This window comes from Pseudophryne corroboree, chromosome 5, assembly GCF_028390025.1.
Source record: "Pseudophryne corroboree isolate aPseCor3 chromosome 5, aPseCor3.hap2, whole genome shotgun sequence".
Taxonomy (NCBI): Eukaryota; Metazoa; Chordata; class Amphibia; order Anura; family Myobatrachidae; genus Pseudophryne; species Pseudophryne corroboree.
In genome coordinates this window covers 538,434,890-538,449,128 of record NC_086448.1, presented here as the reverse complement: position 1 = coordinate 538,449,128, position 14,239 = coordinate 538,434,890, and the positions used below count along the sequence as shown (strand labels likewise).

The 14,239-nt window shown below is 47.1% G+C and overlaps 1 protein-coding gene across 3 annotated transcripts in view; it reads left to right on the top strand.

Moving 5' to 3' along the window:
- The first annotated feature begins 2,112 nt into the window (after positions 1 to 2,112).
- Positions 2,113 to 14,239, top strand: part of MCUR1 (mitochondrial calcium uniporter regulator 1) — a 315,260-nt gene continuing 303,133 nt past the window's right edge. The window contains exon 1 of one of the 3 annotated variants that reach the window (XR_010177802.1): positions 2,113 to 2,687. Coding sequence is in view for 2 of the 3 variants with exons in the window: in XM_063923197.1 (XP_063779267.1) it covers positions 2,537 to 2,687 (151 nt within the window). In the remaining variant the exon portion in view is untranslated. The remainder of the gene's footprint in view (positions 2,688 to 14,239) is intronic. The other 2 variants (XM_063923197.1, XM_063923198.1) reach the window with 2 other exon arrangements.

Genomic DNA, 14,239 nt, shown 5'->3' with positions numbered 1-14,239 from the left:
CGGGGGCAACCCACGCTTGATCACACACCTCATTTAATTCTTCTGATTCAGGAAAAACTATAGGTAGTTTTTTCACACCCCACATAATACCCTGTTTAGTGGTACCTGTAGTATCAGCTATATGTAACGCCTCCTTCATTGCCAAAATCATATAACGTGTGGCCCTACTGGAAAATACGGTTGATTCGTCACCGTCACCACTAGAATCAGTGCCTGTGTCTGGGTCTGTGTCGACCGACTGAGGCAAAGGGCGTTTTACAGCCCCTGACGGTGTTTGAGGCGCCTGGACAGGCACTAATTGATTGTCCGGCCGTCTCATGTCGTCAAACGACTGCTTTAGCGTGTTGACACTATCCCGTAATTCCATAAATAAAGGCATCCATTCTGGTGTCGACCCCCTAGGAGGTGACATCCCCATATTTGGCAATTGCTCCGCCTCCACACCAATATCGTCCTCATACATGTCGACACACACGTACCGACACACAGCAGACACACAGGGAATGCTCTTAACGAAGACAGGACCCCACTAGCCCTTTGGGGAGACAGAGGGAGAGTTTGCCAGCACACACCAAAAGCGCTATATATGACAGGGATAGCCTTATAATAAGTGCTCCCTGTATAGCTGCTTTAATAATATATTTTTTGCCACAATTTTGCCCCCCCCTCTCTTTTTTACCCTGTTTCTGTAGTGCAGTGCAGGGGAGAGCCTGGGAGCCGTCCTGACCAGCGGAGCTGTGTAAGGAAAATGGCGCTGTGTGCTGAGGAGATAGGCCCCGCCCCTTTTTCGGCGGGCTCGTCTCCCGCTCTTTAGTGGATTCTGGCAGGGGTTAAATATCTCCATATAGCCCCCGGAGGCTATATGTGAGGTATTTTTAGCCAAATTAGGTTGTCATTTGCCTCCCAGGGCGCCCCCCTCCCAGCGCCCTGCACCCTCAGTGACTGCCGTGTGAAGTGTGCTGAGAGGAAAATGGCGCACAGCTGCAGTGCTGTGCGCTACCTTTAGAAGACTGAGGAGTCTTCTGCCGCCGATTCTGGACCTCTTCACGTTTCAGCATCTGCAAGGGGGCCGGCGGCGAGGCTCCGGTGACCATCCAGGCTGTACCTGTGATCGTCCCTCTGGAGCTAATGTCCAGTAGCCAAAGAAGCCAATCCATCCTGCACGCAGGTGAGTTCACTTCTTCTCCCCTAAGTCCCTCGTTGCAGTGATCCTGTTGCCAGCAGGACTCACTGTAAAATAAAAAACCTAAGCTAAACTTTTCTAAGCAGCTCTTTAGGAGAGCCACCTAGATTGCACCCTTCTCGGCCGGGCACAAAAATCTAACTGAGGCTTGGAGGAGGGTCATAGGGGGAGGAGCCAGTGCACACCACCTGATCGTAAAGCTTTACTTTTGTGCCCTGTCTCCTGCGGAGCCGCTATTCCCCATGGTCCTTTCAGGAACCCCAGCATCCACTAGGACGATAGAGAAATATATATTTATAATAAAGGTAATCTGTAAAATTATATTTTATTTGAATAAAATAATTTCGCTTGTGATCTGTTGGGTTTGAAACTGTATAGTACCACTGATACCGTACTCCCAAAACACCAAGCATATCCCCATTTACTGCAAATATTATATATGAGGGGGAAGAAGGGGGGGGGGGAGAACCCAAACTGCAATTTGTGACAGTAATAACATTATTAAAACAAGGATGAAACTCACAAGGAAAGGTGGTTTACAGACTGGAGAACCTGCCAACATGGAGTATCAGCAGGGCAGAAGCACTGGAAATTATGTTTCCATTTCCAGTGCAATAATTTTTTTTTTTTAAATAATAAATTTTCAAATGCTAAAACTAGCCAAACATTTAAAAAGTGAAATCACAAGTGAAATCACAATTGGCATAAACTCTACTATTGACTAAATAAGAATCACGACTGACATTTGAAAAAGACAGCTGACTTGTATAATTAGAAACCTGAGCAATTAGTGACTAAATAAATTCTAAAAATCACATATTTTCCCACCCTTCTTCCTGTGCAGCTGTGCGATTCTAAATAAAGTTCGAAAAAAATTGATAGGGTAAAAAAAAGTAATGCAAATTAACGTAACCTCGTCAGGATGGTGAGCGGCCATACACCCGTAGCCTGACAGCCGTAGGAACGCCTGTAGTTATCTCAGCCAACATGGCTTCATTTAAACAGACATAACGCTGCAAATAGCTGGTTGACACGCGCCGCTAATGGGACGTGGGACGTCATTTCCGTATGTCTAGGACAGAGTTTTATTATCTCCAAGATAAACTCCACTGGGTTTTTATAGCAAGGAAAACAGTAATGCGGAACACCCTACGGAGTTATTCACTACCAGTACCCAATATCAGTCCGTAAGATGCAAAAGGCGTTAAAAGACTGGGCTTGTTAATGTCATTACAATTACGTTTGTTTTAAGGGAAACATCACACAAGTCACCAACTGTGGAGGACAGCTGCGGAGTTGACCGTGTATACACAATTTGTGCATCGGTGACGCGGTGCCGTGCTTCGGAGGGTAATGATGGAATCGCGGCTGCGCGTCCTCGCCTGCCGGGCGCGCGCTGCACCACTATGGCGTGTGCGCGCGGCACATACACGGCGAAGATCGTGCCTCAGAGGTGAGACTACAGTCCCATCATCAGAACATAGACTTGGTGCAGGGATTACAGGTGCCCATGATCCAACCAAGTGTAAAGAAAAGTTGTTGCACTGTCACAGTCTAGCCCTGCACAATGTGTAGAAGTGCTTCCACTGCATTTTTTCTTTTCTGCAGTGGAGGTCTCATTCATTTCTGCTGTCCCATAATATCAGGGAGGTGTAGGAATTTTAGATATCCTGTGGTTATGTCAATAAAGAAAGAAGACTTTTGGTGCACTCTTCGAAAAGGTTAATATAGTTAGTATAATAAAAAAGAGGTTAAAACATAACTTTTACTATGTTATATTAAGATGAAATCTAAGAAACACAGGTTAAAAGATTTAAAAGCAAACAATTTAAGCAGTGGACGGTAAAAAAATGAAATACAAATCAATCACAATCTTACTCCCCTAATTGGGGCGTATGAGGTGGGAGATCAAGGTCAGTACTTATAGCTCGACTCTGCACAACCAATGATATTGTACCTAGGTAGATGTCCTGCGAGTCACAAACACATATATGGCTCTAAAGAAATCCCAGCTGATTAGATCAAAAAGGATTTTTTTGGGTGAGGCCAAGAGTGGCTGAAATAAAGATAAAGTAAAAAAGTGAATCTGCTGTCAATGGGGTGTGTACACACAGTGAGATCCTTCCTATGCCCGATTTTCACTTGCGATTTCCCTTGAACTCCTCGGAGCCCAGATAGGACAGATTTTGATACTTTTCTTGAGATCTGTACTATGTGTGCTTACGATTTTGGCTTATGTGAGATGTCATTGACATGTGAGATGAACTAGATAGTACACCGATCTAGCAAGGATTGACTTGCCTGCACAGTCTATCTTTTCTTGCGATGCCGACCTGGCGGGACCGCGCATCGGGATCAAATCGGGATCGCAAGGTGACTTTCACCTTGCGATCTGCACTAACTTTTCTTGCGATTTTGACTATATGGTTAAAATCGAAAGAAAATATCTCGCCGTGTGTACACACGGTGAGATCCCTGCTATGTTCGATTTTGACTATGCGATTTCCCTTGAACTCCCCCAGAGCCCAGATAGCACAGATAGGACAGATTTTGACTATCTGTGCTTGAGATTTTGTCTATGTACGATTTTGACTAAGTGCCAATTTTGACTATACTTTGTACTAGATAGTACACTAGATAGTCAAGATTGACTTGCCTGCACAGTCTATCTAGCCTTACGATACCGACCCCACAGGAGCGCGCATCGGGATCGAATCTGTATCGCAAGCTGCCTAGCACCATGAGATATGCACTAACTTTTTATAAGATTTTGACTATATAGTCAAAATCTTACAGATTTATCTCACCGTGTGTACACACCCTTAAGGCCCATACACACTTGACGATGCACACGTTGTTAACGACCGTCGTTAACGACTTCCCTTGACCTTCCCTTGAACAGCTGAGCAAACGACATGAGCATACACACCACCAAAGACCACAGACCATTCATCTGTCAAAGTCGGAAAAATATCATGCTACACGTTGCCATATATTCACCTCATGCGCTTGCCCGCTGCACGTGCACATTCTCTCCCATGCGTGCGGATACTCGCAGCTGCGTGATGGCGCCTCCTCGGCCATGCGCTCGAGCGCGTGGTATGTGCATTTACGGTACAGTTTGTGTGCGTCTAGCGGGCGACTCAAACGTTAAATAATAAAACCAAATAGTATGTTTTATAGATAATGTTCCCCTTAATAATGACTGTAAGTTTGTTTAATGTAACTGGTCGCTGGACAGAGGAATTCCTCTTCGCATGGTACGAAGGGTCAGACAGGGTTTGAGCAGTGGTGTCTGGTACCTAACTAAAGAACATTTTATTAGAAACAATCCGGTGCTGGTTAGGTAAAGATTAATCGCTCCTGCGTATAGTTATGTCTATTAGTAGTTTCTGGACATTTACTATATTTGCGGTTCATTATCCATGCGGCGGGAATTCTCAGATTCCCTCCCACCTGAACAGTTTGATATAGTCACAGCCCACCTGTTCAAACTAACCTATGACCTTTTGTTATGATGCGAGGAGACATTCCTGTGTCCAATGAACAATGAGATTGTAGGTCCCTTTGTAGTATACTGTACGCAGTGTATATAAGGACAGCCAGCCTGGCCAGCTCAGTCTTCTCTCCACAAACGGTTTTCATCTTGACTAACTCGGAGCTGGTACCAGGACTGCGCAGCGATCATTCCCCAGTGTGTGTAAGTTATTCTCTGTGACCATTCTAAATCTCTGACTGTATTTGCCATATTCTCTCTCTCTCTCTGTTATTGTATAAGATTGTGACGATATTGTATATTTATGTGTAGTTATTCTGCTTAGATATTGATGTTAGCCTGTAGTGTATGAACTGTTAACTGTTTATTTCTTTTTTTACATAGCTAGATATTGTTAGTAAAGGTGTTGGATCCTTAGCAAGGTATTGTGTGTTTATTACATTGCTGAGAGTATTCAGAGTGTCTCAATCGCTCAAGAGGCTTTCATACAATAGAGGTTAATTAGCATTGCATTGTGCTCACATTACAAAACCAAGGTTTACAGTACAAACTCAATCTTTCACTGTGTTGCATACAAGGTTTACTGAGTGTCATCCCGTGAGCGTCTGCGCCGCTCGTGTTCCCCTCGTGGTCACGAGCGTACGCTATGCTGGTAGCGTAGCATTACGGTAGTCGACCGCCTATAGCGTGCTCGACACCAAGCGTTAAGCTGTGAGCGAGCGTGCCGCATGTGCGTCTCGACCACGGCTAAGCGTCTGTTACGCTAAGTGCGTACCCTTACGGTACCCCATACGCCAATTGCGTACTGAGTCTCTTACCCATTTTATTGTGAATATAATAAGATAAATAGTTGGCTTTATCAATTGGCGGCTCGTCCGTCCTCCCGCACCAGCGAACACAGACTTTATCTGTCAGCAAGGGCGGGAAGGCAGTATCCCTTCGTATCGGGATACAGTAGTGCTGGCTAGATAAGAGTCTGTTTCGCTACGCTGTAGGAGTGCTGGTGGAATCCAGAACCGGAAGGTAAGAACAGTACGCTATTGTCTTTTAAAACTGTTTTTCTCTGACGTCCTAGTGGATGCTGGGAACTCCGTAAGGACCATGCTGGGAACTCCGTAAGGACCATGGGGAATAGCGGCTCCGCAGGAGACTGGGCACATCTAAAGAAAGCTTTAGGACTATCTGGTGTGCACTGGCTCCTCCCCCTATGACCCTCCTCCAAGCCTCAGTTAGATTTTTGTGCCCGACCGAGCAGGGTGCAATCTAGGAGGCTCTCCTGAGCTTCTTAGAAAAAGTTAGTTTTAGGTTTTTTATTTTCAGTGAGACCTGCTGGCAACAGGCTCACTGCATCGAGGGACTAAGGGGAGAAGAAGCGAACCTGCCTGCTTGCAGCCAGCTTGGGCTTCTTAGGCTACTGGACACCATTAGCTCCAGAGGGACCGAACACAGGCCCAGCCTCGGAGTCCGGTCCCAGAGCCGCGCCGCCGGCCCCCTTACAGAGCCAGAAGCAAGAAGAGGTCCGGAAAATCGGCGGCAGAAGACATCAGTCTTCACCAAGGTAGCGCACAGCACTGCAGCTGTGCGCCATTGCTCCTCATGCACACCACACACTCCGGTCACTGAGGGTGCAGGGCGCTGGGGGGGGCGCCCTGAGCAGCAATATAAACACCTTGGCTGGCAAAAATACATCACATATAACCCCCAGGGCTATATGGATGTATATTAACCCCTGCCAGATTCCATAAAAATGCGGGAGAAAAGTCTGCGAAAAAGGGGCGGAGCTATCTCCTCAGCACACTGGCGCCATTTTTCCCTCACAGCTCCGTTGGAGGGAAGCTCCCTGGCTCTCCCCTGCAGTTAATACACTACAGAAAGGGTTAAAAAGAGAGGGGGGGGGGGGCACAATTTAGGCGCAGTATACAACATATATGCAGCTATAAGGGAAAACACTTTTTTATAGGTGCTATCCCTGTGATATATATAGCGCCCTGGTGTGTGCTGGCATACTCTCCCTCTGTCTCCCCAAAGGGCTTTGTGGGGTCCTGTCCTCTATCAGAGCATTCCCTGTGTGTGTGCTGTGTGTCGGTACGGCTGTGTCGACAGGTATGTGGAGGATAATGAGGTGGAGGCGGAGCGAATGCCTGTAAATATGTTGTCACCCCCTGCGGGGTCGACACCGGTGTGGTTGAACTTATGGAAGGATTACGTGAAAGTGTCAACTCCTTACATAAAAGGTCGACGACACGGAACAGCCGGCTACTCAGCTTGTGCCTGTTCCAGCGTCTCAAATGTCATGAGGGGCTCTAAAATCGCCCGCTACCTCAGATAACAGACACAGATGTCGACATGGATACTGACTCCAGTGTCGACATCGATGAGACTGGTGTACCCTCCAAATAGGTCCACCCGTTACAGGATTGAGACAATGAAAAATATATTACACATTTATGATTATACCCCAGGTACCACATAAAAGGGTATTGTGTTTGGTGAGAGAAAACTATTAGTAGTTTTTCCTGCATCTGAGAAATTAAATGAGGTGTGTGAGGAAGAGTGGTCTTCCCCCGGTAAGAAATTGATAATTTCTACAACGGTTATTGGCAGCGTACCCTTTCCCGCCAGAGGATAGGTCACGCGGGGAAACACCCCATAGGGTAGATACAGCGCTTACACGCTTATCAGAAAAGGTGGCACTACCGTCTTCGGGTACGGCCGCCCTGAAGGAACCTGCTGATAGAAAGCAGGAGGTTACCCTATAAGATATGGTCACACACTAGGGCATTATATTGTGACCAGCCGTTGCTTCGGCATGGATGTGCAGTGCTCCCGCTGCGTGGTCAGATTCCCTGTCGGAAAATAACTATGGATAGGGACAATATTTTGCTGAAAATAGAGCATATAAAAGACGTTGTCTTATACATGCGTGATGCACAGAGGGATATTTGCCGGCTTGCATCAAAAATAAGCGCTAGGTCCATTGCCGCCAGACAGGGGGTTATGGACTTGGCAATGGTCAGGCGATGCCGACTCGAATCGGCACATGGAAGTTGCCCTATAAGGGGGTAAAACTGTTTGGGGATAGTTTTTTCAGACCTCGTTTCCACAGCTACTGCTGGGAAATTAATTTTTTTGCCACAGGCTACCCCACAACAAAAGAAAGCACCGTATCATCAAGTACAGTCCTTTCGGCCCCAGAAAAACAAGTGGGCTAGAGGCTCATCCTTTCTGCCGAGAGGCAAAGGTAGAGGAAAAAAGCTGCAACACACAGCTAGTTGCCAAGAGCAGAAGTCCTCCCTGCGTCCGGTAGGTCCACAGCATGGTGCTGGGGCTGCTCAGGCGGACCCGGGTACGGTGGGGGCCCGTCTCAGATATTTCAGCGGACAGTGGGCTCTCTCACATGGATCCCTGGGTCCTTCAAGTAGTATCTCAGGGGTACAGGCTGGAGTTCGAGACGTTCTTCCCCCCGCCGTTTCCTAAAATCTGCCTTACCGGCACCTCCCTCTGCCAGGGAGACGGTGTTGGTGGATATTCAACACTATAATCACAACAAGTGATTGTCAAGGTGCCCCTCCTTCAGCAAGGAAGGGGTTACTATTCCACAGTGGTTGTGGTACCGCAACGGTTCGGTGAGACCCATCTTGAAATTAAAATACTTGAACTTTTATATCAGAAGATTCAAGTTCAAGATGGAATCGCTCAGGGCGCTTATTACGAGCCTGGACGAGGGGGATTACAGGGTCTCCCTGGACATCAAGGATGCGTACCTGCATGTCCCCATTCCCCCCCCCTCACCAGGAGTACCTCAGATATGTGGTACAGGACTGTCACTATCAGTTCCAGACGCGGCCGTTGGAGTTGTCCACGGCACCGAAGGTCTTTACCTAGGTAATAGCCGAAGTGATGATACTCCTTAGCAAGAAGGAAGTTTTTATTATCCCGTACTTGGACGATCTCCTGATAAAGGCGAGGTCCAAAGAACAGTTGGTAGTGGGGGTAGCACTCTCTCGGGAAGTGCTACAACAGCACGACTGGATTCTCAATATTCCAAAGTCACAGCTGGTCCCGACGACACGTCTTCTGTTCCTGGGAATGTTTCTGAACGCAGACCAGAAAAGAGTGTTTCTTCCAGTGGAAAAAGCGAGGAGTTGTCATCTCTAGTCAGAGACATCCTAAAACCAGGACAGGTGTCGGTACATCAATGCACACGAGTCCTGGGAAAAATGGTAGCTTCGTACGAAGCATAATTCCATTCGGAAGACTCCACGCAAGGACGTTCCAGTGGGACCTGTGGGACTAATGGTCCGGGTCCCATGTACAGATACAACAGCGGATAACCCTGTCAGCAAGAAACAGGGTGTCGCTGCTGTGGTGGCTGCAGAGGGCTCATCTACTAGTGGGCCGCAGATTCGAAATACAGGACTGGGTCCTGGTGACCACGGATGCCAGCCTTCGGGGCTGGGGTGCAGTCACACAGGGAAGAAATTTCCAAGGAGATTTCGCTTCACATAAATATTCTGCAGCTAAGGGCCATTTACAATGCCCTAAGACAAGCAAGGCCCCTGCTTCAGAACCAGCCGGTACTGATCCAATCAGACGACATCACGGCGGTCGCCCATGTAAACAGACAGGGCGGCACAAGAAGCAGGATGGCGATGGCAGAAGCCACAAGGATTCTCCGATGGGCGACCTACACCCAGGAGAATGGGGACTTCATCCAGAAGTTTTCCAAATGCGGGTAAACCGTTGGGAATGACCACGGGTGGACATGATGGCGTCCCGCCTCAACAAGAAGTTGAAAAGATATTGCGCCAGGTCAAGGGACCCTCAGGCGATTGCTGGGGACGCTCTAGTGACACCGTGGGTGTACCAGTCGGTTTATGTGTCTCCTCCTCTACCTCTCATACCCAAGGTACTGAGAATAATAAGAAGGCGAGGAGTGAAAACCATACTCGGGGTTCCGGTTTGGCCATGAAGAGCTTGGTACCCGGAACTTCAAGAGATGCTGGCAGAGGACCCTTGGCCTCTGCCGCTCAGACAAGACCTGCTGCAGCAGGGACCCTGTCTGTTCCAAGACTTACCGCGGCTGCGTTTGACGGCATGGCGGTAGAACACCGGATCCTAAAGGAAAAGGGTATTCCAAAGGAAGTCATCCCTACCCTGATCATAGCCAGGAAGGATGTCACCGCAAGACATTATCGCCGCGTTTGGCGAAAATTTGTTGCTTGGTGGGAGGCCATGAAGGCCCCGACGGAGGAATTTCAACTATGTCGATTCCTGCACTTCCTGCAAGCAGGGGTGACGTTTGGGCCTCAAATTGGGGTCCATCAAGGTCCAGATTTCGGCTCTGTCGATTTTCTTCCAGAAAGAACTGGCTTCACTGCCTGAAGTTCAGACTTTGGTTAAAGGAGTACTACATATTCAGCCTCCTTTTGTGCCTCCTGTGGCACTTTTTGGATCTCAACGTGGTGTTGGATTTCCTAATGTCGCATTGGTTGAGCCACTTAAAACCATGGAGCTAAAGTATCTCGCGTGGAAAGTGGTCATGCTGTTGGCCTTGGCCTTGGCCAGGCGTGTGTCAGAATTGGCGGCTTTGTCATGTAAAAGGCCTTATCTGATTTTCTGTATGGATAGGGCAGAGTTGAGGACTCGTCCTCAGTTTCTCCCGAAGGTGGTCTCAGGTTTTTACTTGAACCAACCTATTGTGGTGCCTGCGGCTACTGGGGACTTGGAGGATTCCAAGTTGCTGGACGTAGTCAGGGCCCTGAAAATTTTATTTTTCCAGGACGGCTGGAGTCAGGAAAACTGACTCGCTGTTTATCCTGATGGCACCCAACAAGCTGGGTGCTCCTGCTTCTAAGCAGTCTATTGCGCGCTGGATTTGTAGCACTATTCAGCTGGCGCATTCTGCGGTAGGATTACCGCAGCCTAAATCAATAAAAGCCCATTCCACAAGGACGGTGGGCTCATCTTGGGCGGCTGCCCGAGGGGTCTCGGCTTTACAACTTTGCCGAGCAGCTACTTGGTCAGGGGCAAACACGTTTGCAAAATTCTACGAATTTGATACCCTGGCTGAGGAGGACCTGGAGTTCTCTTATTCGGTGCTGCAGAGTCATCCGCACTCTCCCGCCCGTTTGGGAGCTTTGGTATAATCCCCATGGTCCTTACGGAGTTCCCAGCATCCACTAGGACGTCAGAGAAAATAAGAATTTACTTACCGATAATTCTATTTCTCGTAGTCCGTAGTGGATGCTGGGCGCCCATCCCAAGTGCGGATTGTCTGCAATAATTGTACATAGTTATTGTTAACTAATCGGGTTCTTGTTGTGAGCCATCTATTCAGAGGCTCCTCTGTTATCATGCTGTTAACTGGCTTTCATATCACAAGTTGTACGGTGTGATTGGTGTGGCTGGTATGAGTCTTACCCGGGATTCAAAATCCTTCCTTATTGTGTACGCTCGTCCGGGCACAGTATCCTAACTGAGGCTTGGAGGAGGGTCATGGTGGGAGGAGCCAGTGCACACCAGATAGTCCTAAAGCTTTCTTTAGATGTGCCCAGTCTCCTGTGGAGCCGCTATTCCCCATGGTCCTTACGGAGTTCCCAGCATGGTCCTTACGGAGTTCCCAGTATCCACTACGGACTACGAGAAATAGAATTATCGGTAAGTAAATTCTTATTATTTCTGTTTTGCGTACGCACACACGCACGCACACACCTGTATTTCTTTTCATTTGTGTATTTTCACACCTCACTTTCCTGTTTGCCATTTCACAATTGATAACGTGCTGAGAAAGATTTGTTGCTATTGGCAGTTAAAAGTAATATTAATACGTTAAGGAGTAATTTGTAAAACACGCGCATGGCTTGCCTAAGATACAAGGAAGTTCGGTGTGGTGTTCAGTAAATGATTACAGTTAAAGATCATCTACATTGATATAAACGTGTTAATTGTATTTCTGTGGATATACCTGGCTTGCGTACATGTGTCTCTAACAAAGAGCGGGACTAGCGTACGCGACGCAAGGGCCGACGCACGAAGCGTATATTACGCAACGGAGCGTCTGGGTACGCCCACATAATACAAATAACACGATAGTATTGTTTTAGTTAGGCGATAAGGAGGCAACGCGATAATAGCGCAAATCAATCTCAGTGTCCAAAATTTTAAGCTAATAGATCCTTCTCTAGTTGCAACTCCTCGGGATTAGCCTGCGATACTGAATGAAAGGGATTTCTGCGCAGAAACAAAAGTAAAGAGTATATGAGGTGAAAGAGGTGTGTGTGTGTGTGTGTGTGTGTGTGTGTGTGTATATATATATATATATATATAATATATGTTTCTAAAATTTTGGGGTTGAACCACAGGAAATCATCGAGTTCTCGTGAGGTACATACGTGTAAGTGACGGCACGGTGGCTTGGGAGGCATCCCTTGTTAAACATTTAAAATAAGAGCATTAGAGTATAGCAGACCAGGAGGTCTACTGTAGCACAGACCAGGAGGTCTAGGTACAGCAGACTAAGAAGTCCGCTATAGATAAAGAGTAAAGGAGCACAACACCAGGAAGGGTTGGTGCGGTACCCATATAGGCCATTAAGCTCTGGCTGAAGGAATTCGCAGCCACAATTTTCGATTCCACTGGTCGCTCCGCACATAAGATTAGTTGCTTATGTGCAGAACGATTGTACCGCACGTAATTGTGTGCATTAGTTAGTAACTTGACCCAGTACCATTTGCGTACGCTAGAGGGGTCATAAACGCTATTTGTACATTCTAACGTGATTTGTGTAATTTTTTTTATTTTAAGGGAGGTTCGCTGGTCACTCGGGAATTCTCTAACAACCAATAGTTACTGGGAAGGGTTAAGTGCTCTTCGGATCACACCCACATGTTCCAGTAAATAGAGGTTCAGGTCGCAGGGGCCCTAGGTTGAGTACGCCAGCGCCAAGGCAGTGTGTGGGCGTATTGGTCGACGTGGGCGAGTGAGTGGAGGTACTCGGTAAACTTCCGCCGCCGGCCTACCCCGGACATCTTGGTTTTTGTAAGGGTTCGCTGAAGACCCTGATTTGAAGGTCAGAGGTAGTGAAAGCAACACCTGCAAAGATGGGGGCCAGTTGTTCAGGTAGGGGGCGATCAACCTCGGTTCGGGTTGACTTAGTAAACCGACCAATCGGGTCGGCAAGGTATGTCATGTGTGAGAAATACGGTTCACACACAGGTTTTGTGCGATGAATGGGAAAGAATGACTGTGCATGATGGGGAAAAGTTCCCACGGGTAGGCAGTTTTAGTCCCGAGGTGTTACAAAATCTAAGGAGAAGGATATGTCTCATTAAATCTGCAAAGAGACGGATCAAACATTATGATTATTTACAGTTATGGCAACAGGAAGGTGAAATACAAAGAGGATTGGCTCAAGTGGCTGGATCTAACCCTATCAGAAAACTGATAGCCACCACCACCATACATAACGGGAGAGAAGGTGGTTACAGAGAATGGCACACTGGTGAATGATAAACATGCACTTAGTAACTGTATAAATGTTAAGAATAATGTAACCAAGATTGTTGATGCTAATATTAACCCGTGCAAGTTGTACCCTGTTTTAAACTTTCCCCAGGATTGTGACCAAGAGGATGAGCCAACAACAATATCGGCACTCTCTCTAGCAGCCACCATAGCAGAAAGAACAGTGGGCACGTCCCAACCAGTAAGAGCAGTATCAAAGGCCCCTAGTGGAGGGACAGGTGAGGTCGTATCAACTGGTAAGTACGGCACCATACACTATGCTGAAACCATTTCACCACATGTTGTAGAATCTACTCAGAATGATGTTATTGAACTTAATCCCGTTAGGGTAATTGCAGTGCCAAATGGGAAAACTGACACTTCAGGACTCACTCCTGTCAGACACATCGCCATGCACTGCCCCTTTTCCCGAATGGAATTAAGATCAATGGTGTCTGAATTCCCTGATCCTAGGAAAGATCTAGTTGCAAGCCAGGAATACATTAGAGAGCTAGGAAATACTGTGGAGCCCAATTACAAAGACTGGCAGATATTGCTGAGGGCATGTTTACCCTCCAATGTCGACTCAGCGAGATTTATAGCTGACTGTAAATTAGATGAAGAGGTACCCCTTATGGACGTGTACAACCAAGATAATGTAAAGAGAATAAATTTACAGTTAAAAGAGTATTTTCCAGCTGTTGCCAAATGGAACGAAATTTTCTCCATCAAACAAAAAGAGGGAGAAACAGCTGCTGATTATTTTCATCGGGCACTACAGGATATGGCTAAGTATACAGGCATAGAAGACATTAAGACAAATGTGAATCATAGAGAAGTAGCAGTATCTGTGTTAATGGATGGTTTAAAGGAAGTATTGAGGACGAGGGTACAGACCACCCAACCATGTTGGCGAGGTCTGTCGGTGGCTACTTTGAGAGAGGCCGCTATTGATCATGATCGGAATATCACCAGACACAGGGAGTCACAAAGTGATAAGTTAATGGCCGTAAGTATACAAGCCCTGACCACAAGGCCACCTCAGTATAAGTCTC